Source organism: Lolium rigidum, chromosome 7 (genome assembly GCF_022539505.1).
Source record: "Lolium rigidum isolate FL_2022 chromosome 7, APGP_CSIRO_Lrig_0.1, whole genome shotgun sequence".
Taxonomy (NCBI): Eukaryota; Viridiplantae; Streptophyta; class Magnoliopsida; order Poales; family Poaceae; genus Lolium; species Lolium rigidum.
This window is the reverse complement of record NC_061514.1, coordinates 254,861,663-254,886,521: the sequence shown is the minus strand read 5'-3', so window position 1 is coordinate 254,886,521 and position 24,859 is coordinate 254,861,663. Positions and strand designations below refer to the sequence as shown.

The 24,859-nt window shown below is 49.0% G+C and overlaps 1 protein-coding gene across 7 annotated transcripts; it reads right to left on the bottom strand.

Annotated features, from left to right (window-relative positions):
* Positions 1-4,638: 4,638 nt before the first annotated feature.
* LOC124678017 lies at positions 4,639-7,609 on the bottom strand. 7 transcript variants are annotated; one of them, XM_047213956.1, is made up of 2 exons: positions 6,265-7,609; positions 4,639-4,887 (listed from the first exon to the last, which is right to left on the bottom strand). In XM_047213956.1, the coding sequence occupies exon 1, from the start codon at positions 7,596-7,598 to the stop codon at positions 6,276-6,278; it is 1,323 nt and encodes a 440-aa protein (XP_047069912.1). In that variant the 5' UTR covers positions 7,599-7,609; the 3' UTR covers positions 4,639-4,887; positions 6,265-6,275. The 7 variants fall into 7 exon arrangements, with proteins under 7 accessions (XP_047069912.1, XP_047069907.1, XP_047069910.1 ...); XM_047213951.1 differs by lacking the exon at positions 4,639-4,887 and adding an exon at positions 4,973-5,296 and having other exon boundaries at positions 6,248-7,609; XM_047213954.1 differs by lacking the exon at positions 4,639-4,887 and adding an exon at positions 4,973-5,292 and having other exon boundaries at positions 6,248-7,609.
* Between the last annotated feature and the right edge of the window lie 17,250 nt (positions 7,610-24,859).

The following is a 24,859-nucleotide window of genomic DNA, read 5'->3' as shown; positions in this document are numbered from 1 at the left end:
TTACACCGCTTGTCAGTCTCTTGGAAGTTCACTCATAACTGGCAAAGGAAAACTTGTAACTGCTATGTGTTGGATTCAGGGGCAGAGCCAGGATTTGAACATAGGTGAGGGTGATTGAAATTGTGAATTTTTGACAAAAGAGACCACTTAGCCCAATGAATTGTCAAAAAAGACCACCTCCGAAAATTATTGTCAAAAAGGACCACCTACGTCGTGGCGGCACGTGTGCCAGGTGACACGTGTCGCCTGCCGCCACAGCCGGAGGCGGCAGGGCCTGCCACCACAACCAACGGCGGCATGTTCATAGTATCCTGATCCATGAACAGTTGTCCGTTTTGAATTTTTTAAAACATCTAAAAAAAATTGAAAAAAAATACCTACATGTAGCTAACTCTATGCACTACAATCGTGCAAAAAATCACTGTAAAATACGTTGTATTTTGGGCTCAGTAAAAAAGACAAATTCAACAAATTTTATAGCTAACATGTACTGTTCATCGATCAGTACACTGTTGGTTGATCACCGCGGACATGCCGCCAGGGGCAACGGCGGCAGGACCTGCCGCCTCCGGCTGTGGCGGCAAGTCACCTGGCACACGTGCCGCCACGACGTAGGTGGTCCTTTTTGACAATAATTTTCGGAGGTGGTCTTTTTTGACAATTCACTGGGCTAAGTGGTCTCTTTTGTCAAAACTTCTGAAATTGTACCTTTTTTCGTAACCTTTGTCAATAAGTAATGACTTGGGCGATTGTTTTTCATGTGAGACGTGTCTACTTCTCTATATCTCAAGGTCACTTGAGCCTTTTTAGTTTTTTCAAAATGGGTATAGCCCCGGCCTCTGCATCGGTTGATGCACACAGATTTATTAAAAAAAGTGAATATTCAAGTGTTACAAATCATGGATCAACGAGGATCGATACAAAAATCAACCATCTAAAAATAAGAAGCATGCTAAGCAGTCTAAGCATCTTCTAATCTCTTAGAGCATCTCCAACAGAGGCTCTAAAATTTGACGCTGTAAAATCGGTTTGCAGCGCGGTGTATCCACTTTTAGAGCGCGAGGCAGGCGACAGCTTCACCGGATGTTGTATTTTGCAGCGCGCGTTGCACAGCGCTTTACCAGCCGCGTTAAAATACAGCGCCAAAAACAACTTTTTCCACATATATGTATCAAAAAAAGATCTAACAGGACCAAACAAATAGACTGAAAATCAACACAATTTCTAGATCCGTGCGATTCCAGTAGAAGCGCACCTGCCCTCTTCACAAGAACAAATCAGAACAAATCAATCGTGAGATCAACCTCAAGGAAGCTAGCTGATCTACTGGAACCGCTCCCGACGCTGTTGCAAGAGATCAAATCGAGACGGTACTACCCGCCGTTGTGCTGTTGCAAGAAATCAAATCGACGCTGTTGCAAGGTAGGTAGCTAGCTAGCTGTGCGGCGTCATCGGCGCCGATGTCCCGTCCTCGCCATCGAGCTGGAGCAGGGCGAGGCGGCGGGCGCACGGGGAGCAAGACGAGGTGCGGGCAGCCCTCGCCGTAGTCGAGCTGGAGCAGGGGAGGCGGAGCTCCGGCAGGGCGAGGCGGCGGGCGCGCGGGGAGCAAGGCGAGGTGCAGGCAGCCCTCGCCATCGTCGAGCTGGAGCAGGGCGAGGCGGCGGGCGCGCTGGGAGCAAGGCAGGTGCGGGCAACTCTCGCCGTCGTCCAGCTGGTGCAGGGCGAGGCGGAGCTCCGGGGCGCGGCGGCCAGCGGAGTTCATGCCATCGGAGCAAGGCTAGGCGGGGGCAGACCAAGCCATGGCGGCACATCCACGCCAACCAGCGGCGCCTCCGTCCGCGCGGGTGAAATTTCACGACGGTTGGAGCGTCGCGCGTGAATTGGACTTACTTCACTACTCTTTCAATGATTGGATTAGCATGTTTCCTTTTTTATTCACCGAACTTTTGAGGGCTTTTACTCTCTGTACTGCTGACAGATGGCGCCCAGCTTTTCACTTGTTCTTTCCATTAACATCCTTTAGGTGGTATGCATAACTTTCCATCTTTGTGCTTCTTCATTTGAAGGCGCGGGCTACCCACTGCTCAATAACAACCACTCACCACCTCCATCCACAGCCCAATGCCAATCTATGAAGACTCACATGTAAGAGCATCTCCACTCGTCCCCCGACGAGGCCCCCGAGCGACGTTTTTTTTCCATCCGGACGGCAAAATTCGGCCCAGTCGTGCCCCCGGTTCCTCGTTTTCGTCCGGATTTGGCCCTTCATCCATCCGGCGAGCCCACGCCATCCCCGGCCCCCCGGGGCGCGCTCGGGGACTCCGGACGAAAGATTTTGGCGCGAAACGTCGTGTGGACCCGCGTAGTCGGCGACCGGAAAACCAAATCCTGTCGATTTTCCCACCAATTTGCTTGCATATCCCCATTCCCTCCAATTTGCTTGCATATCCCCATTCTCTCCCGCCGAAATTCCCCAATCTCCTCGTCTTCCGGCTACGAGTTCCCGGCGGCGTCTTCTCGTCCACCACCACTCTCCTCCTCGTCTTCTCGTCCACCACAATGCCGCCGAAGGCGCCGGCGAGGAAGATGCGGGCGAAGAAGACGAAGCCGCCGGGCATGTCGAACGCCGAGTGGGCGGCGGATGAGAAACGGCGCGAGGTGGAAACAAGCGCCAGGGCGGAGAGGGTGAAAAGAGCCGCCGTCAAGAGGGCGGCGGCGGCCCAGGACGAACAAGCGAGGATGATCAGCATGGCCATGAGCGGCGGCAGCATGTTCCCCGGCCAATGGCCGACGCAAGGTACAACCAGTTCCCCGTCGTCCTTCTCCCCTTCGCTGTACTCGCCGTCGCCGACTGCCGTGTTCCAAGAGGGCGCCTACGTCCAACCGTCCAGGTCCACGACGTCGCCGCCCGAGCTTGACGTCGGCGGCGGCCTGTTCGAGGACACCTCGCCGGCCCTGCGACGAGGGCCGCTCCCGTTCGGTGCGATGGCGGCGCCGAACGAAGAGGAGATCCACGAGATGATCACCTCCGGCTCCATGGCCGCCGCTGCGAGCCCGGGGTTCTTCATGGCCGCCGCCGCTGCGTGCCCGGGGTTCTTCACGCAAGAGGAGACGAGGGCGACGGCAGTTGTGGCGGCGCGCAACGAGCATCGGGAGGATGTTGCCGACGGAAGCCAAGCCGTCGAAGAAGAAGACGAGGAAGAAGAAGAGCCAACTCAAGCCGCCGCCAACCTCGTCGAAGGGGAAGAAGAAGAGGAAGAAGGACTCGCCGCCTGCCGAACCGCGTATCAAATGGACGCCGAAGGAAGAGGAGTGCCTCGCCGAAGCTTGGATGACCGTGTCCACGAACGGCATAATCGGGGCCAATCGGTCGTTCGACACATACCGGCTTCGAGTGAGGCAGGCGTACGAGGAACGCAAACTCGTCGATCCCTACTTCAACAAGACGAACATGAACGTGTACCGGGGAGACAAGGCAATGGCCACCCATTGGGGGATCATGCGGACGGCGTGCGGCAAATGGCACGGCATACGGGAGGAGGTCGACAAACAGCCGATCGGCGGCCACGACTTGGAGCAAAAGGTATGCTCCGCCGACCCCGCATCACCGAGGTACATCGTCGTTACTCGACCCGTATCGCCGTGCTCTTTTTCCCCAGCTGCGCCGAGCTTTGGACATGTACACGGACGACACCGGCCTGCAGTTCAAGTTCCTCAACGTCTACGCCCGCCTCGAGAATTGCGAGAAGTGGAAGGAAACTCGCACGACCCTCTCGAAGAGCAAGACCGAGCGAGTACAACCCCGACGCTCCGGCGGCTTGCGCGGCGGAAGGGCGCCCGAACTCGGCCGGAAGAAGCTGAAAGAGCTCAAACGGACGGACAATCCCGCCGACAGGATGCAGGCGTCGATCGACAAGTGCTGGGCCGACTTGAGGTCGCACGCCGACGGGAGGAACGACAAGTTCGACGGCAGGTGGCGGGAGATGCTCGCCAACCAAGGCGTCCGGATCACCCTGCTGAAGACGACGGCGGCGGCGAAGAAGAGGAACACAGACTTGGCGTTCCTCATGGACGGCGGCGACATGGAACTGATGGACGCGGAGACGAGGAATTGGTACCAGGGCCACCGCAGCGACATCCTCCGAGCCACTCCGGCCAGTCCTTCGTCGTCTCCGCCGGCTCCTACCTCGTCTACCTCACCATCTACCTCGTCGACTGCGGCTGCTTCGACGTCCACTGCCGCTGCTTCCTCGTCGCCCGCCGCAGCCACTTCGGCCACGGCGTGGGAGGGAACTGGTCCGTCGGACACCACCGTGCCGGCCGGGACTGCCGACGAACCTGTCTCCGTGTAATTTCCCTCCGATCGCCGATCTGTGGCTGATCCTTTTGCTCCTTTTGCCGATCAACTGGCCGTACTTGTAGCGCGGGACGGCGATTTGTTTGAATTTAAACTCTATCCGCCGAACTCCGGGTGGACGACTGGAAATACGGTACTCCCCACGACTTAATTTCGTCCAATCCGGCGGTTGTTTCGTCCGGATTTGGGCGTGGGGAGCACCAACGAGTGGGGATGCTCTAACCAAATATAACTTCTCTATCAGACATAAGGGATCAGTTAAGACCAGTTCTCACCTTCGTTTCGAAAACACACACCAAGATTAGTCAACAACAATATGACAATCTATACATAAAACATTTACACCACCAAAAATTACCATCAACCAGCCACCATATAGCCGCGCCGATCATTGCTAGTCAGAGACTGAGAGGGGGATACTGAAGTGCTTAACCAACACCACCACGTAGTCAGGAACCATCAAAATGGCTGACGAAATGAAGCAGCTAGTAGCTGTCATGCAGGTAGGGCAGCGTCATATATTTTAACAACTGCATCGTCAAAAAATAAATGTAAATTGAGGTAGTAGTACATTTAAATCGATAAATCATTAGATGGACATTACAAGGGATGCCAGGAACAAGAGAAAATGTGGATACAGAAAAATTAAAAACCAAATCAAAACATGGTCCAACCAAAACATTTACCAACAAAGGTAAATACCTCTATCTGCATACTGCAAGCAACATAATCCAGATAGTTGCATTACACGTAATTTTCAAAAATCAACTAGAGAAATTAAATCTCCAATGTCTGCATCCAGATTCTTTGTACCATGTTTCAACAAACAGGTTGACGCTTCTTTGTCCTAGCCAGTTCTTCGCATGCACCTCAGATGATTTACCCTGTTCAGTTTGTTTGATAACTACTTTTCAGCTCCCTTCAGTGCTTTGCTTCTACCTCCATCAAAGAGAATAGCTCATGTTTTAAATGAGAAAAAAATCTCTACAGCAAGAATTATTATTTTTATCCAACAATAACAAGTCTCATGTTTATCAGCAATAACTAGCACAAAAAAATAAAAAAAACATAAAAGCAAGAACAAATTATGCATGTTTGTTTTGGTCAAATATATTATTATTCTTCAAGTGAAAACACCATGTCCAATAAGAACGCATTTGGTTCCCTGCAGATGCCCCGGCCAGGCTCTGTGGGTGCAGCTTTTGGGTCTGGTTGCCTGGGGGGAAGGTCTAAGCCTGCCCCGTGGCATGCAAAAGTAGCCAGCAAGCCTGGCTCCTAGGAAACGAGATTGAAATCCGTTTCTCCCAAGCCAGGCTCATGAGATGCAGGGTATTAACATGCCAATGATGGTATCAGCAAATAATTATCATGTTTTAAGGCATATTAGTATATTTCAAAGTAGATTCTGAATTAATGAAAAAAATAAGTATTGTATGGAGATTCAAGCAAAATAAACATAATTTTAATATTTGTCTTTTTTATTTCATTATAAGCTGTTTAGTATTGATTTGACAGAATTCCACCACAGTTAACGAAAAAATAAGCTGTGGCCTTGTCTACTTCCGTAACAGTTTTGCTAACAATTCAAAGGATCACGCAGAAACAACAAAATTACAGCTTAACACATAGTTATTTTTAGTGGATTGCCAGGATTTGTTTAATCAACTGATATACAGCATCGATAACACTGTACAGAACAAGTCATATCAGTAACCCTCCATTGGATCACACTGTCATCAAGCCATAGCTCCTGAATAAGCTGCACTAACTTGCTAAGCTCTAGATCCTACTGAAACCAGAATGGTACCAACACAATGATTCACTAGTTATCATGGCAAGCATGGCATTCATACATATAGTCGCACATACAAAAACATAAAAGGAACTTACCAGCATAGAGAAGTTACCTTAATATTGCTCAGGTACCCCTGCAGATCTCACTAGTAAAGCATAAGTTGGAGAAGAAAAGGTGCTTCTGGTCATCAAGCTCAGCCAATCCTCGCAATGTTGCCTTCCTCACATCAATAGCAAATATCACTCGCAACTTGTCCATGGTTTGAGAAAACAAGTAAACGACATCATCATCCATGCTTAGGATGGGGTATCCCACTGGAAGTTGCTGCAAGGTCTTGCTGCTCAGCATCGCCATGACATCCGAAAGACATGGCTCCAAGCTGACGTCTTCAACGTCAACTACACAGTCACGGTGCCAGCCCTCGGACGAACCAACCGGTATTGCCATGTTCCATATGGTGGACTTCCAGCCATGAGGGGTGACCTGAGATTTCCTCGAGTAGTTATTGCGCACCCAGTCAGTGTAGGATTCAGCAGGGGTCGTGGTGGCGGCGAGCTCTTGTGGTGACCGGAATTCCAACTCGACATACTTGATCGAGCCTTTGTTTCGGCTGATAGTTACGTCCCGCAGGAAGCTGGGCTCAGGATTTATGAGGAGGTGATTCCAGTTAGCCCTTGCCGGCACCGGCAGCGGGACATCCTGGATCAGCGGGCGTTTCTTGAGCACGTCGCAGAAGAAGATGCCGCGCCAGAGGTCCACCCAGGCGACCGTGCCATGGTCGCCACCAATCGTGATGGTCTTCCCCGTCACGTGGTAGAGCGTGTGCCTGTTGACTGCTACAGGTAAAGGGATAAGATTGTCCCTCACGAACTCATTCAGCGACAAGCGCTTGGATCTCCAGCGTTTGGGACTCGATGAGGATCTGTAGAGGTGGAGGTCGAAGTCCCACCTGGTGAGCGCGTGGCCACTGAAGATGGGTTTACAAGCACCGAGAGCGGCGACGGCATACCAAGCGCCGCCTTGGCGGCTGATGAGGGCGGTTGCGGAGTCGTTGAGGCACCTGGCGTCCGGGCTGGGTAGCAGATCTAGCCACTGGGCGCGCGGGCTGTAGACGAAGTAGTCCCAGTCCGATGCTCCGGTGGTGCTGTTGGGGTTGACGGGGACGCAGAGGAGGACGAGATCTGCGTCGGTGGCGACAATCTTGGGGCCTATTCTGCGGAAGTCCAGGCCAGGGCAGTGGACACAAAAGTGGGAGAGAAGTGGCGGGCAGGCGGCGCGGAAGGTCACCTTGATAGGCAAGCCTCTGTTGGTGGTGCTCTCGGCGGTGGTGTTGTTGGGGAGGTCGGCGATGTAGCACCACCTGTCGAGGAGGACCAAGCCTGAGGCGGCGGCGGCGCCGGCGGAGGACTCGGGAAGAGAAGGTGGAACCCAGGAGGAAACAGCCATGTCCTCCGTCCGTGAACAGATCCAAGCAGAGGCGACAGAATTTGGGGCTAGGGTTCTTCACCTTTGGGGATTTTGGAGGGATCCCCTATTGAACGCTTTAAAAATATTTTCAAACACCGAAAGTGGGTTGCCGCGTGCGAGCGGGAGGACGTCGCTGCCGCCGATGAAATCCCGCCCATGAGCTCAGTGGTGCCATGGTCGGTGAGAAAGACCGTGGAGACGCGCTCCACCAGGTGGCACGCGGTGGAGCAGTGCCTGACATGTCGGGGGCTCCACCATGGAGCCAGCAGCGGACGACAAGGAAGTAGTAATTGTGGCGCCCCATCCGGTGGATATTGTCGTGGTGCTGACATCACCAGGCGACGCGAGGAGGGAAACATTTGTAAGAAGTCCAACAGAAGAACATCAGCCCCCACAATGGAAACAGGGTCATCCTTCATTTTTAAGGTCGAGATGATCCCACCAAATATTTGGTTAGGAGGATAAGATGGTCTTATTTCGTTGTTTCGCAGGAGGGCTGGGAAAGACATACAATGAAAGCCATCTTCTTCCCCTTGGTCCTAGGCCCAACATGTCAGTCACACGTCACCTTCTTGCTTGAGCAAAGCATCTTATTCATTAGGCCTCCCGCGGTCCACCAGTGCCCGACGCCACCTCACGCACCCACATAACTTCCCTCGGTCACCCCCAAGGTCACGCCGCCGCCACAGGCTACCTCCCGCGGTCGCGCTACCGCACCAAGCCCTCTCCCAAGGCCACGCCACTGCCCAAGGCCGCCACTTGCACCTTTCCTCTCGTGGCCACGCCACCCCCTATAGGCTCCCGCGTCACTCCACCCGCCTTCCGTCATTCACGTCATCCCACATACGAGAGGAATAGTCTTCTATGGAGGACAGTTCCATCCCTCATCCATCGAACCAAACACTGAGAATGGAATGGGATCGTCCAACCTCATCTCGTCCCTCCAACCAAACATTAGTAAATTTCCGAGCATGGTGAGGGCATTCCCACGCGCGAGCATTTTAGGTCGTAGGATCTCGGCAGTGAGCCATCTGACTCATTCGTTTGGGGACATAGAAGTGAGTTACTGCTCCATCTCTGCCCTGACATCTACCCTCCTTCCTACTCCTTGAATCCGGGCCGGCTTTGTCGCCCGCCTCTGCCGCTACGGGGATGGCTGGCCACCGGCCTCTCCAGCCGCAGCCTCCTCCTTCCATATTCCCCTCTCCCCCTAGCTTCCTTTCCCCCCTTCCCACCCGAGCCCTTTGTCCTCCTCCTTAAATACACGATGTCTTCTACGGTACCATGCCGACTGGATTATTCATGATCATTTGTTTGAGTTACTTCTCATGTTGTAACATAGTTGCTAAGTTCTATTGTTAGAATTATATATATCATGCTTATGTTTAGAGTACTTTGATCCCAGTTCACAATGCTTTTACAATAACTTGATCAAGATTGTGTTGGCTTCATGTCACCTTAAAAATTATTTTTTTATCACTTACCTACTCGAGGACGAGCATGATTTAAGCTTGGGGATGCTGATACGTTGCAAACGTATCTATAATTTTTGATGGTCCATGCTTGTTTTACACCAATTTCTATATGTTGTGTTTACGCTTAGTGGCACTTTTATACATTTTCTGGAAGTAACCTATTGACAAGATGTCATAGTGCTAGTTCCCTGTTTTCTGATGTTTTGTATTTCAGAAAAGTTGTACAGGAAATATTTTCTCAGAATTAGATGAAACAAAAGCCGAAGTTCCTATTTTACCGAAACGAAGACGAAGTCCAAAGGAGAGACGAAGGGGCGCCAGGAGGCGGCCACACAGGCCCTAGGCGCGGCCCCCTGGCCGCGCCTAGGGGTGGTGTGGGCCCCCCATGCACCCACCGACATCGCCCTCCCGCCTATTTATTCACCTGTTTGGGAAAAGCCTAAATACCCGAGCCTACATCCACGAAAAGTTCTATCGCGGCCACCATCGCCGACCCTAGCTCGAGAGGTTTCTGAAGCTCTTCCCAGCACCCTACCGGCTGGAGAGGGAGATCATCACAGGAGGCCTCTACATCGCCATGCCCGCCTCCGAAATGATGCGTGAGTAGTTCATCCCTGGACTACAGGTCCATAGCAGTAACTAGATGGTTGTCTTCTCCAATTTATGCCTCATGTTTAGATCTTGTGAGCTGCCTATCATGATCCATCCTTATGTAATGCTACATGTTGTGTTTGCTGGGATCCAATGAATATTGAACACTATGGTTGAGATCGATTATATACTGGTCATATGTTATTTGTGATATTACATGTTCTCCGTTGCTAGTAGATGCTTTGGCCAAGTATGTGCTTCTAAGTCCAAGAGGGAGTATTTATGCTCGATAGTGGGTTCATGCCTGGAAAATGCTTGGTTGAACCTGGCGGTATATGCTCTGGGCAGAAGTCTAGTTTTGATTGGTCCAGCTCTGACGTGGGTCATATAACTGCAACAGTTATTTTATGGGTACAAAGGAGGCTACGAACCAGAATACAGTCCTGGGGCCTACCAATTAAATGGCTCTCCCATTCTCTCTCCGCTTTTCTGCACAACAGCAAGTCAGCAACTGACTGCTCACAACCAGAGAGCAAGGCCATCGGCACCGGGTTGGAAACCAATTGAGGAAATATTTGAGAAAAAAACATTAGTTGGATTGGGAAGCTTTGATCTCATGGAGATTTCTTAATTCATATTAATTCGGGATGAACAAGGTTGCCCATGTTTATGCTTTCATTTTTTCGAGATTCCAGTGGGATCAAGGAAGAGGTTAGATTAATATAGATCACGCTTCTTTTGGCAAAAGCGATGGCCATAAAATAAAGTGTACGATTTCTAAGTTCAATATTATTTGTCACCCGAAGGAACGCCGGGGGAAAAGGGCTCGGCATTGAAGTTTTTTATATTAAAAATAAATGCTTAATTAGTAAGTGGTTGTCTAAACTTTTAAATGAAAATAGGGTATGGCAAGAGTTACTTCGTAATAAATATCTTCATTCTAAAACTTCGTTGCAAGTGACAACGAAGCCGCTTGATTATCCCTTTTAGAAAGGATTGATGAAAGTGAAAGATGGTTTTTTTTCAAACGGGAATATTTTAAAGTTGGAAATGGTGAAAGTAATATATTTTGGGAGGATAAGTGGTTAGGGGATGCCCCTTTGTCGCAGCAATATATGTCCCTTTTTAATATAGTTGAAAGAAAATAACTTTTGGTTTCTGATGTATTCGTAAATGAACATGTTCATGTAACTTTTTGGAGGACTCTAACGTCCAACAAGTGGACAGTTTGGTTAGAGTTAGTCAAACGCCTTATGCATATTCAGTTGACAAATGATAATGACTCTTTTGTTTGGAGCCTTGATATTTCGGGTGCCTTTATTGTAAATCTTTGTATCTTGACTTACTATATGATTAAACGAAGTATCTTAGAAAAATATATTTAGAAACTAAAAGTACCCTTAAAGATGAACACTTTATGTGGTTTCTCCACCGTAAAGTTATTGTAACCAAAGATAATCTTGCGAAAAAAGAATTGGTAAGGCTACAACAAATGTGTTTTCTGTGACAAAGGTGAACCTATTGAACATCTATTTATTGGCAAAGATTGTGTTGTGTATAATCTTTATGACTTTTAATTTACCCCCCCCCCCACAAGGCTAATCTATTTGGTAGTTGGTTAGGCGGTATTGCTAAGAAAGATTTAGTGCAGATTTGAGTGGGCGTTTGCACTACTATTTGAGCTATATGGAATGTGCCTAAAGAAGTGGTCTTTAACAAACCAAAACCAAAACCTTTCTTTCATGTAATACCTATTCATTGGAATACCTATTCCTATTAATTGGATCAATATGTGGTATTACCTCCAGTTCGAGAAACAGCGGGATGCCATGAAGTCTGGGTGTAAACGACTGGAGACGGTCGCACGGGATTTCTACAGCCGGTGTGGCTGATGGCTTATCCGTATAATCACGTTTTGATGTATTTTTTGGCACCCCTTATCTTTATTTTTCCGTTGGTTGGTTTTTGTATCGACTTTAGCTGATCCGTAATTTGTAACAAGTGTAATACTGGATACAAATAATGAAATAAAATAGCCATATGCATCATTTTGATGTAGAGCCTGTGTATGCCTCCATTTTGGAGAAAGGAAACAAAAGCATGATGTTGCTTCTTTTTTGGATGGAGGAGCAGGGTGTTGCTGCCGCTACCGTAGGGAAATTGCAAACGCAGAAAGGGGGAATATATGAATTTAATGTCGTCACTATATTCACATGATCATTACAAATCTGGGATCAAGTTCAGAAAGAAAAGAATAGAAACCAAACACTGGACCCAAATTTGACACATGGGTGCTACACACCACATAAACTCCAAAATTTCTGGTAATTTTAAATATTTAAAAAAACCGAATCCTCCTGGAAACAACAAATGATCAAGTATTGTACTTGAATAAAAAATAGTTTGACTCGAAATGGTTTTCATGGTATCCTGGGCAAAAAGATAAATTTATGAGAATATATCGCGAATGGTACCTAGATATGGGGCTTGTTTGGTTTTATCTTTTTTAACCCAGGATAATAATAGTAATTTTCTCGCGAAATATTTTTAATACAGGTACAATACTTGATCATCTTTGGTTCTCAAAAGAATTTGAACAATGATGTATTTTCCCCAAACACTCATGCATTCGTATCTGTTGTCGACGCCCCAGAGTTCGTAATCGTAACAAAGATGTCGAGAGATTTAACGAGGGTCGCGTGTTGCACACGGTTCAACACAAACTGGCTGTCGTCTCCAGGGCGTGCCAGGCTACCGGTAGCACTTTCAAATCGCAAAGGAATGAACAGAAGATGTATGAATTGAATGTCGTCACTGTATACACATGATCAACTACAAATCTCGGACCAAAAAAAAGAAAGAAAAAAAGAAACACAACCGAACACTCACGACTTCACAACAAATCCCAGAAACGAAAATAAGCATGTGCGGGCACTCCGCGCGCGGTGCATGCGCGCCTAGCAGAAGAGGTAGCCGAGAGCCGCGGCGGCGACTGACACGGCGGCGAATGCCGGGGCGGCACCGTTGGCGCCGGACGTGGGCCCCGGGGCGGGCCCTTCGGCCGCGGAGGCCGTGCCGACGAGAGACGAGGCGACGACCACGGCGACGGCGGCCGCGGCGAGGATCTTGGCCTTCAATTGCCCTGCCATCTTCTTTGGTTAGCTTCTTGCTTGAGGAGGAGGAGGAGGGAGCGAGGATCGATCGGGCAGCTTCGAGCTCTGTTGCTGTTTATGCTGCTGGTGGTGGTGGATGGCAATGGAGGAGGGGAAGAGGCGCTTATATAGAGCTGCAGTGGGAGACGGTGTGGTTCGGCGGCCTGCCTAAACTAAGCTGGCGAACGGGCGGCCGGCCGGCTGTCGCGTGGCTGGCTACGGCTCAGCGCGCGTGCGTGAGTGATTTCCGGCGCCGGTGGGGGAGTTGGTGCCGGGCCCGTCGCTGCGCTGGAGCGGCGAATTATTCGGCCGGCAGCCGGCAACGGCACATGGTGGCAACCACTACGCTGCCGTGCTGGCCTCCGGCCCTCCGCGCGCGGTACAAGCAATTGCCACCGCGAGACCGCCATTTAACGGGTGTGTTTGTTTGGGTTGCAGTAAAAAAAAACATCTCATTGGTACTTCCTCTGAATCCATATTAATTGTTGCTATATGAATATATCTAGATACATTCACATTAATAACAATTACTCACTAATATAAATAGGAGGGGGGTATATAAATTTACAGAATGGTATATCAAGAAAGTACCTAAAAATATGTGTTCATTAATGAAAAATTATAAGCATAAAATCCACATTGCCTGCACGAAAGGATGCACCATACGTGTATTTGTATTTTTTGTGCAACACATTTTGCTAAGACAAGTTTCTAGGCGTCTGCTGACTCTACCATCATATCAGCCCGTTTAACCGCCATGTCACTTTCACATGCACGGGTGGCCCTACATCATTGCTGAAAAATTTGTTCATCGTTATAGATAAAACCGAGACATAACATTTTGTTATGTGTGTGTAGTAGATTAAAAGTGTAACATAGTTTTCATGTGAATTCGTATAAACTGATAACATCTTGGACAAACTAATGTAGCAAAAAGTAGAAGTATATGCAACCAATTCCACATTTGTTTGAACCAAAACATCGGTAAAGTGTGTCACCTTTGCAATAAAATAAATCAACACATTCAACATATGTGTCGAGCAAATCCAACAATATTTCAACTTGTTTGTAGCATTGGAGAACACTTTGTAGCATACATCTATAATAACATTTGCAGCACTTTACATGTGGGTACGCAAAATACATACTAGTTTGTAGCAAATCACAACACCATTCACAACATCCAATTTTTTTTGAAGAAAACTTGCCTCCGCGATAAGTAATGGAGGCGCCAAACTCACATTCCTCAACTCGGTGAAGATGAATTCGGCTCGCCGGAGTGCCACCGGCTCTAGATCAGGACGTCTCAAATCAATTCCTTGCAATCTCAAATCCATTCATGGCAACCAGTTGTCTTTGACTCGATGGCGATGAATCTGCCTTGCCAGAGTACCATGGGTGCTAGTTTGGGCCACCCTAGCAATTTTTTGCATCACCTTGGCATTTTTCATAGTTTGGTGTGCCCAAAATGGAGGTTCACCTCCTACCCCTATGACAATCACCTAGGGTATGAGGGGTGGCTTCGCAAGGAGGTAGAAGGGGTGCAAGCAGGGGCGGAGCTACGCCCCCGACAACCAGGGTCATGGCTCGGGGCGTACAAACTTTTCCGGTCTGCTACCTATATGAATTTTGTGATTGGCCCCGCTTGTAGCTGAGCATAGCTCCATCATTTCTAGCACACGGTGTCTAAGGCGATCCAAACAAGCAGGTAGATAACGAGTCCTCGACCGAACGCACAGACCTCTCCTGGCTGTGGCAGGATGCGTGCGCCGCCACGCCGTCATCGCTGCTTTCCAACTTATTGTCCTCGCTTGAAGGCTCCTGGACCCGCTACTCGGCTCCATACTCCTGCGCCACTTGACCTAAGGCCGTCGCGCTGCTTAAAGTGCTGGTGTGTCCCCGCTCGGTGGTTCCTAGCACAAGCTCCACTCAATCGTTCCACTACTTTCTATCTCAATTGCGGCTCCCATGTATGCTACGGAGTTTCTGTTCATCTTGTCTTTACTTGGATTTATTGATGCCAACTATCTAAAACTGACCTGATTCATGGATTATCAATTTTAGAATGACATGTCCGTTCAGCGTACCGTCTTGGCCTTCAGCCTACACTACAAGTGTTGAGTCCTGGCCAAAGCAGTTCTGCACCGGAGGGCGACAGGAAAATCCGGGATTTGATTTGGCAAGCCAAGGTTCCCCAAAAGATGCGGATTTTTGCTTGGAAAGTAGCGACATCCACACTTGCAGTGCGTGCAAATCTCCACAAGCGAATTTCAAAGATTGATCCAACTTGCCCTATTTGTGGTGCTGGAATAGAAGATGGTTTTCATGCCCTTGTGACATGCACTATGGCGCGAGCGCTGCGTGAAGGAATGAGACAGGTATGGGACCTGCCCCATGAAAGCGTATTTCGCAACACGGGAAAAGAATGGATCTTCCAGCTTATAAGCAATGTACCAACAACCTCACGGGCGTAAATCATTTTTCTTCTGTGGCGGACATGGCATCATAGAAACAACTTGGTTCATGGTGATGGGAAGGCCTCTATATCTGCGTCGATTCCATATTTGAACAGCTACTGGGAGTCTTTTGCTAATGCAAATACTGATACTCTAACAGCCAAGGGCAAGCAACATGTTCTACATGAACAAGCTAATAGTTCTGAGGGCCCATCAGAGCTCTCGCGATGGGTAGCACCGATAGAAGGGACGGTAAAAGCTAATGTTGATGCTGGATGGGACTCTGCAAGCAGGAAGGCGGGAATTGGAATTGTCTTGAGAGATCACCTCGGTCGAACTATTCTCTCTGAATGGAAATTCATTTCCCGTTGCCCAAGTGCGGAGGAGCCAGAGGTCTTAGCCATCCTTGAGGGTCTCAAGCATCTGATTAATCTACGATGCAGCGCTGGTGTCTTGGAATCTGATTGCTTACGCGCTGTCCAGACCATGATGAGTAAGGACATCGACAAATCATCTAGCTGGAGTTTATACGCAGAAGGGCAGGAGTTGTTGAAGGTTTATCAATTTATCTGTGCTACCAATGTGGATCGCGTGAGCAATGGTGTGGCTCATACGTTAGCGCAATTAGGAAAAAAAGGGCACTAGCGGTATGCTTTGGGGCTCAGTGCCGGCATCTGTGTCTGTGTTGGTTGCAATTGATTGTAAACACATTGGGTCGACGAGACCCTTAGCTTGTTAGGTTTACCATCTCTTTCTGATGTAACCATTCTGTGACTATGGAGCGGCAAGTTTTTTACGCACTCTTTTCCTTACCAGGGTACCGAAGTGAACTGGAAGGTTTTTAATGAGGCGGCTTGCTTGCGTAATATATTATGGTTCATCTTCAAAAAAAAAAAGAATGACACTATATGTGCATGGTTGCAATCGTACTTAATTTTATTTGCAAATATATGAACCCGTTGAGATTTTTTTTGGGGGGCTTAGTTTTGGCCCAGGGCGGAAGGAGACGTGTACGATGAGCAACCCGACGGTTTGCCAGTTGAGGTAAATACTTTTCTTTTTACTAAATTATTTATTTATGAAAATTATAATGCAAAAATACATGAACAAAGTACTCTTTTTCAGAAATTTGTCATGTTTTGAAAAATCCGAATTTTCCTGGCTTCGCAAAGCCCAGCGCGTAGGCTTTGCGAAATCTAATGAGGCCCAATGTTGTTAGATTAGCCCAATTCCATCTAGGCCTTACCCCTGTTCTGGGCCATTGAGACCACAGGCCAAACCACCAGCAAAAATATGTTTTCTGGAGGCTGAGATATGACCGTTAGCTCCTGCGACTCGGTCGCCCACCGCGCTGGGCCGCCGCCGCCACCTACCGCCGGCGCCTCCGCCCGTGCTAGCCTCCCTCCACCACCTCCCCAACTCCCCCCACCTCCTCCTCCCACCCTGCACTACTAGGAAAATGGCTATAGGTGGAGGCAAGTGGTGCCGGCGCACCACCTAAGAAACGCGCCGGTGGAAAGGGTTGCCGGCGCACCTGTTTTCAGCCGCGCCGGCGATGAGGGCCTACTGCCGGCGCACCTGCCGGAAAGACGCGCCGGGGAAAAAACTTGGCATGGCCGCGGTCGATTCGGGCCAGGCCCAAGAGTCATTGCCGGCGCACCGGCCCAGGGGTGCGCCGGCGGAAAACGGGCTATTGCCGGTGCACCCCTGGGCTGGTGCGCCGGCAATGACTCTTGGGCCTGGCCTGGGGGTGGTATAGCCGAAATAGCTATGTTCTGCCGGCGCACCCGTGCCATGGTGCGCCGGCAGTAACTCGGGCGGTTATTTCTGCTCAACAACCACTCCCACACTCTACTACCACTCCACTCCCCACACAAACCCGAGCCTTCTCCCAACCCAGCTCATTTTTGCCCATTTCTATCCCCAATTTCACCAATTTGACCAAACAAAATCATATTTTTTGAGCAAATCTTCCCTTCCTACATGCATCTCCCACATCCCCCTATGTAGATCTAGATCTAATATCCCGCATTGACCGCTCAATCTAGATCTAGATCTAGAAAGTCGGCTTCCATACGCCATTGTCGCGGCGCGTCGTCTCGATCTCATCGACGAATATATCAAACAAATAGGTGATTAATGAACAAATTAAAGAATGAAATCGACGTATGTTGGACATTTGAAGCAAAGCTAGCTCTCGTGTGTGGCATATATATATGTTGTGCTTGTGCTTGTGTGTGTGTTGGCGTTGAAAATGAGTTTCCAACGTTGCGCCGAAATGTTGATTCTTCAAGTTTCCGTTTCGGCACATTTCTGGCGCTCCTATGTCCTACCGTGTAGGAAGGTCATGCCGAAATTTTCCGTGAAAACTACCGACGGATGCATGGTTCTAATCAATTATGTAATCTTACCATGCGGGCGATAATGGTTATCGAGATGAGTGAAAGCATCGTGATGAGATATCCGAAACACGCGATCATCGACATGTATGAAAATAACCGCACGGAGGTATTGTGTCCGTGCCGGAGATGCAAACGAGGGAAATGGTTTGACCCGTATTCGGGCAAATTGCGGGGGCACCTGCTCACTAATGGTTTCATGCATGGACACACTCAATGGATGAGTGATGATGGCGCGGAGGTCAATGGGGCGACGGCGTCGGTGGTAATAATGGCCGGCAAGAAGGAGGGCATCATGATATTGATGACGATGAAGAGTTTGTCGCACAGGACGATAACCTTGACGACGACAATAACCTTGACGACGACAATAACCTTGACGGCGACGAAGAGGTGCCGCTAGCTTCGGTCGTGCGGGACCCTCATCTTCAAGATCCGCTTCTTGAAAAGACGAAAGGCGGCGCCAAGCGGAAATCAAAGCTTGAGCAACTCGAGATAGACTCGAATACTCCGTTGTACGACTCAGGTCGCGGGTTGGGGGAGTCTCGCTTGAGAGTAGCTCTCGATGTGCTCGCGAGATGAAGGTGAAACACGGATGGACGGACGAAGCGTCGACGACCTCCCGGAATACGTGAAAGATCTCCTTCCTGCCGGGAACACGTGTCCTGGAAGTCTAGCCGAGGCCAAGAGAATCACGTGCCCTCTCGACTTACCCCACGAAAAGTATCACGCCTGCATCAACGACTGTATCATGTATCGCAAGGAGCACATGGACAAGACCAAATGTCCTGTGTGTGAAGCTGAACGGTACAACAAAGGGAAGAAGAAAGCTCCTCGGAAAGTTGTGTGGTACTTCCCGCTCGCCCCCCGGCTTCAACGGTTCTACGCGGACCGCAAGGAGGCAAAGCTCATGCGCTGGCACGCAGAAAGAAAGGAGGCAGTGTTGAATGATAAAGAGCGGATTGAGCACCCGAGTGCTCGACGCACCCTTCGGATGCAAGCCGGTGGAAAGCATTAGACAATGAATTCGGAAGTTTTGGGGCAGATCCCGGAAACATCGAGGTTGGGTGCGAGCACGGACGGATTCAATCCGTTCGGAAACCAGAGCAGCACACATAGCACATGGCCCGTGTTTGTATGGATCTACAACCTCCCGCCCTGGCTGTGCATGAAGAGGAAGTACATACGGATGAGCATGCTAATTCAAGGGCCGACACGGCCAGGAAACGATATCAACATGTATCTTGAACTATTAAAGGAGGAGCTTGAAACGTTGTGGGCGGAGGAAGGGGTAGATACATGGGACGCCGTCGCGGAAGAACATTTCCCTTTGAGAGCCGCGTTGATCACGACGGTGCGGGACTACCTCGGATACGGTTACATTTCGTGCCGGGTGTGCCATGGACACAAGGCATGTGTCGGGTGCATGGAAGAGACGATGTTTTTGCAGCTTGGTAAGGATCCCGGCTCTTCGAAAACAGCTTACATGGGGCATCGAAGGTGGCTACGAAGACCGACCCGTGGAGAAAGCGTGGAGATCCGTTCGATGGTACAAATGAACCCCGAGGACCTCCATGTAAGAAGAGCGGCGAAGAGATCGATACATTACCGAAAGGTTGGAAGGAGTGCCTCGCGCCGGGAAAGATTCGTCAAAAGCCCGGAGAGAAGAAGAAGAAAAAGGAAACGACGCCGCTCATTGGTGTATGGAAAAGGAGGTCCGTGTTTTGGGACTTGCCGTCATCGGAAAATTCTCGATACACCTCACCGCCTTGATGTCATGCATATTACAAAGAACGTGTGCGAGAGCTTGCTTGGCACTCTTCTCAACATGCCGGACCGGACCAAAGATGGGCCGAAAGCAAGACACGACCTGAAAGTTTTGGGCATCGGGGAAGAGCTTCGGATCCCGGCGGCCCAAGAGGGACATTCGGAGGAGGAGGCGGACGGCGGTCGAAGCGCAAAAGGATTAAGCAGCCGGACTATTACTCGTCCCCCTCCTGCTTCACTTTTAGTCCGGCCGAGGTCGATCAATTTTTCAATTGCCTTCTAGGAGTCAGAGTGCCCTTTGGTTACTCCGGGCTAATAAGCAGATACATGGACCCCAAGAAACGAAACTTCAGCGGCATGAAGTCTCATGACTATCACGTGATGATGACGCAGATTCTTCCGGTTGCAATCCGAGGTATAATGGATGACCATGTCCGTGCAACGCTGACTGGGCTCTGTAACTTCTTCGACGTCATAACTCGGAAGTCGATAAGCGTGAAGAAACTCGCAAGGCTCCAGGAAGAGATCGTGGTGATCCTATGTGAGCTTGAGATGTACTTCCCGCCTGCATTCTTTGACGTGATGGTCCATCTGTTGGTCCATATCATGGATGATATCGTCGGTCTAGGGCCGGCATTCTTACACAACATGATGCCGTTTGAAAGAATGAATGGGGTCATTAAAGGATACGTTCGTAACGAGTCACATCCGGATGGAAGCATCGTCCAGGGCTGGCTCACCGAAGAGTGCATCTCTTTCTGCACGAATTATCTAGACATCGAGGACCCTGTTGGTTTGCCTCAAAACAAGCACCTCCGCAGGTTCGAGGGAGTAGGCCACAAAAATGGAAGGAAGGAACTGCACGTGCACATGTCTGGTCGGACTTCCGACTTTGACGAGGGCCAACTTAGTAGCGCTACAACACATTGACTTGATCGATCCTTGGTTGAAAGAGCACAAAACCATGATAGAGAACAGTGGCAAGCCGATGATGACGGAAGCGTAAATATACGAGAGCACAACTCCTCTTTCGCGCGCTGGTTCAAAGACCACATTGATGCTAATCCCCCACCAATGGATTCCGACAAGGATAAACTAGTATTGGCCTTGTCACATGGCCCCGCGCCCAACATCATGACTTACCAAGCGTACGATATCAACGGGTACACATTCTACACGGAAGAAAAAGATAAGAACGAGTGTTTACCGAACTCGGGGGTAACGATGGATTCTCGGACGGGTGACGTAAAGACTAGATACTACGGAAGAATCGAGGAAATCTGGGAGCTTAGCTACGCTGGGGAGAAAGTGCCGATGTTCCGTATCAGCTGGGCTAAGAGCGTCACAAAAGAAGACCGGTATTTCACCACCATGTTTCTACCCGAAGCCAACAAATCAAAGTCCACGAACGCCACCGTGCAGAATGAGCCATGGGTACTGGCAGAACACGTGCACCAATGCTTCTTCATAACCGACCCATCCGGGCCTAGCCGTGTTATCGTGAGGAGAGGCAAGAGGACCATCGTCGGAATGGATGGAGTCGCCAACGAGGAAGACTTCGAAGGACAAGTCGGAGACCCAATGATGGAAGAATCCGAGGACGAAGACACAACATACACCACAAGAAGAAGCAGGACCACGCTACCGAGGTCAGGTCGACCCTTCAAAAGAAGAAGTCACGACACGGGGCTAAATTATTCAACGACGAGCAAGAAAAGCAAGAAGAAAGCGAAACACTCTTCTCAATCGAGGATGTAAAACTTTATTTGCAATCTATAACTCATATTTTGTGTAATTCATAACTACTCATATGGTCATGGCCAATATTTTATGTATGACTAATTAATATTGTGTTGGTCAATATTTTGAGTATGTATATATATAACTCATATTTTTTTGTAATGCCTAATTAACTCATATTGCTTGGTTATTATCTTGAAAAGAGAAGGAAATAAAATAGTATAGGATTTGTGGGAAAAGAAAAGAAACATAAAAGAAAGTGAAAAGAAATAAAGAAATGAAGAAAAATAAAATAAAATAGAAAAGGAAATAGCCAGCCAGGGCTGGGGACAAGTCCCAGGTATAGCCGGACCCATCCTATTGCCCGCGCACCACCTGTTTGGTTCGCCGGGGGTATAGTTGTTCCCGGCGAACCAAACAGGTGGTGCGCCGGCAATAGGATGGGTCCGGCTATACCTGGGACTTAACCGCACGCACGACTCCTTCTTCCCCATTCTCCCAAACCAACGAACCCTAGCTAACTGCGACGCCTCCCTGCACCCGCCCCCGTGCCGCCGAGCCGCCGAGAGGAGGAGAACGCCGCCGCGAGGAAGAGCAGGGCGTCACTGCCGAGAGGAGGAGCAGTCGACACCATCGCCGAGAGGAGGAGGCGTCGCGCGCGGGCCATCGTCGCCGAGAGGAGCAGTCGCCGGAGCGCGTGTAGCAGGCCGGGGACGTCGGCGCCACCGTCCTCCACCGTCCCCTCCACCAGCCACCACCACCTGCCCCGCGCGACAGCCACGGTAAGCTTCCCTCTCCCCTTCCCTCTTCCCCTCCCTGTTCGATCCCCTCCGATCCCTACTCCCACGGTGTGCTGTTCTTGGTAGATGCTAGGTTGCCCAAATGAAATTTGATGCCACACGACGAACTGGTTGATGCCCAAATGAAATTTGATGCCTATGTAGCAAATTGAATTTGATGCCCTGGTTAAATTCATGAATTTGATGCCCTGGTTAAATTCATGAATCATATAAATTGCTGGATAATCTTGAATTTGTAGCAAATTGAATTTGCTGGTTAAATTCATGAATTTGATGCCCTGGCTAATAGGCCATATAAATTGAATTTGTAGCAAATTGAATTTGATACCTAAAATTTCTGGATAATCTTGATGAATAACTAAATGAATTTGTTACTCCATCATAAACAAGATATTGTTCTCTCGGTTTTGGTTCTTTTTGTGCATAGAAGAATGGCTTATATAACTCATGCATCATAAACAGGATAGTTTGCTCGGTTTTATTGAGACTTGGAGGGGAATAAAAAAATAGGAATCCATGTTGTTGGGTTCTACTATTGGAATAATGCATGATACTATTGGTTTAAATGAGCAAATTAATTGCAAATTACTAGTTGGCAAATGAGCAAATTGCATTTAAAAAATGGTCCATGCTATTGTAAAAACCAGAGAAAATTGTCCATGCTATTGTAAAAACCAGAGAAAATGCTATTGCAGTCCATGCTATTATAAGTGGGTACAAGCTCTGTATGTTGTATGCTCTCTAGTTTGAAATTAAACCAATTTTAAAATGAACCATATATATGCCATCGCCATATATATAAAATGATCTGTTTTTTGGAACTGTCTTATAAGTGGGTACAAGCTCGTATGATAGTAGCGAGGTTGCTAAGAAGTGGAAGTACAGCTTGGGTCGGATTTTGCGGAGGGTTCAATCTTTGAATCATAAAATCATTATTATTGGTTAGAATCTTATATAATGCTAGTAGTAATGCTAGCAATAATGCTATTATTGGTTCATCATGTGGGCTGGCTGAAATTCTGTAAATTCTGTACAAATTCTGTGCTGGCTGGCTGAAAGGTAAAAAATAGGTATTGGGTATTCTGTGCAGTACCAATATTGGGTATTCATTTGCTTCTGTAATAGAAGCCACAAGGTGAACTAGTATTTCTTGGAAAATGCAATACTATGAGTTCCTATTTATTGTTTTGCACATGTTTATTTAAGTCTCGCTATATAATCTGTGACCTATTTTTAAACTCGGAGAGCATTGTACAATTTTGGGTGTTCTCATGTTGCTCTCCGGTTAAGAAAATGAAATTAAGCTCATGTTGCTCTCTTGCCGCTGGTTGGAAAAAAATGAAAATGAAGTTGCTGCTCTCTTCTGCCGCTGGTTGGAAAAGAAATGAAAATGAAGATATCGTATACATGTACCGTTACACATTTACATGTCCGTAAATATTTACATGTGTTGTCAAGATGCTTGCATTTCTGTTACGGGGATTGAGTTGCTATTGAGTGCCGGAATGTCGATTCATTTCCGTTCCGGCAATTCTAGCACTCGGCATGACCAATTTTTAGCAAAGGTCATGCCGAATTTTTCCGTGAATTCTAACTCTTTTTCATCTTCTATTAGTGCAAGCCACCATGGCGTCTCAAGAAGAATTAGAGGAGCACTACAATAGGCACTTCTTTAGGACGGAGGAGGATGCCGAGGCCGCCGGTGTTGGCGGCGACGAGGACCATGAGATGGAGGATGACGCCGGGGGTAGTGGCGAGGAGCCAAGCGGCAACGAGGCAAGCGACGCCGCCGGGGGTAGTACCTACGCACCAAGCGGCGACGAGGCAGCCGGCGCCGCCGGGGTGGCGGCGAGACAAGCGGCGACGATCCTAGCGGCGCCGCCGGGAGTAGTGGCACCGGGACAAGTGGTTCCAAGAGGCCGCGGAAGGCAAGGCGCCAAAACACGGTCGGCACCGGCAGAGACACAGTCAAAGAGGTGGACCCCGCCAGTGGTTTGCCGGTGGAGCCTAAGGATGTTGCCAAGGGGTACGGCAACCAACCGGCATGTATCCTCCGAGAGGTCGTCAATCTCAACGAGACGGACCTCCGAGCTGAGAGCAAAGCGCCTTTGCGAGCCCAGCTCATTGCGAGGTTGCACGCACGATACAAGTTCCTAGGCGACTACGCCTCCAGGTCATCAAACCAACAACATTGTGAACTCACAAGCCCTCCCGAAGTTCACCAAACACCTGAGCAGCTATAAGTACATGGTGCGGAAGCTGATTGCTGAGGGCAAAGGTTTCGAAGAGGTCCACTCCGCCTTTCCGCATGTCTCCCAGGCGGACTTTGATGCTTTTGTGGCCAATGAAGAGCTACAAGCAACCAAGAATCGCAAGTTGTGGGGGAAGGAAATGCGGGAGCTTAACATCGGCAACCACAACCTTGGGAGCCGTGGGTACGAGGGAAAGGAGCCCTATTGGGCGAAGGAGGACGAGGCGTATGTAAATGCCGGCATTGAGAACCCATGGCTCAAGTACAAGGACCCGCTTGAAAGAAGATTCATCGAGGTCCCGGTACCATAAGAAGAAACTAACCGGGGAACTTGTCACGGACCCGAAGGTCGTAACCGACATAATTTGGTTCACGAACGACAAGAAGGTCCTGGCGTTGGAGAAAAAACTGGTAAGCAATTTACCGGTTTAATTAGATCAAGTATCGTTCATATAATAGTAGCAACATTTCTAAATGGTTCGCGTTTCTTCCGCAGGAAGAAGAAAGACAAAGACTTTCTCAATGTGACGAAGGCTCCTCCTCCCGAGCGTCGACGGGCAGGGTAGCTCGGGACAAGCCTCTCGTACGGGCGCTAAACATCGTTAATGA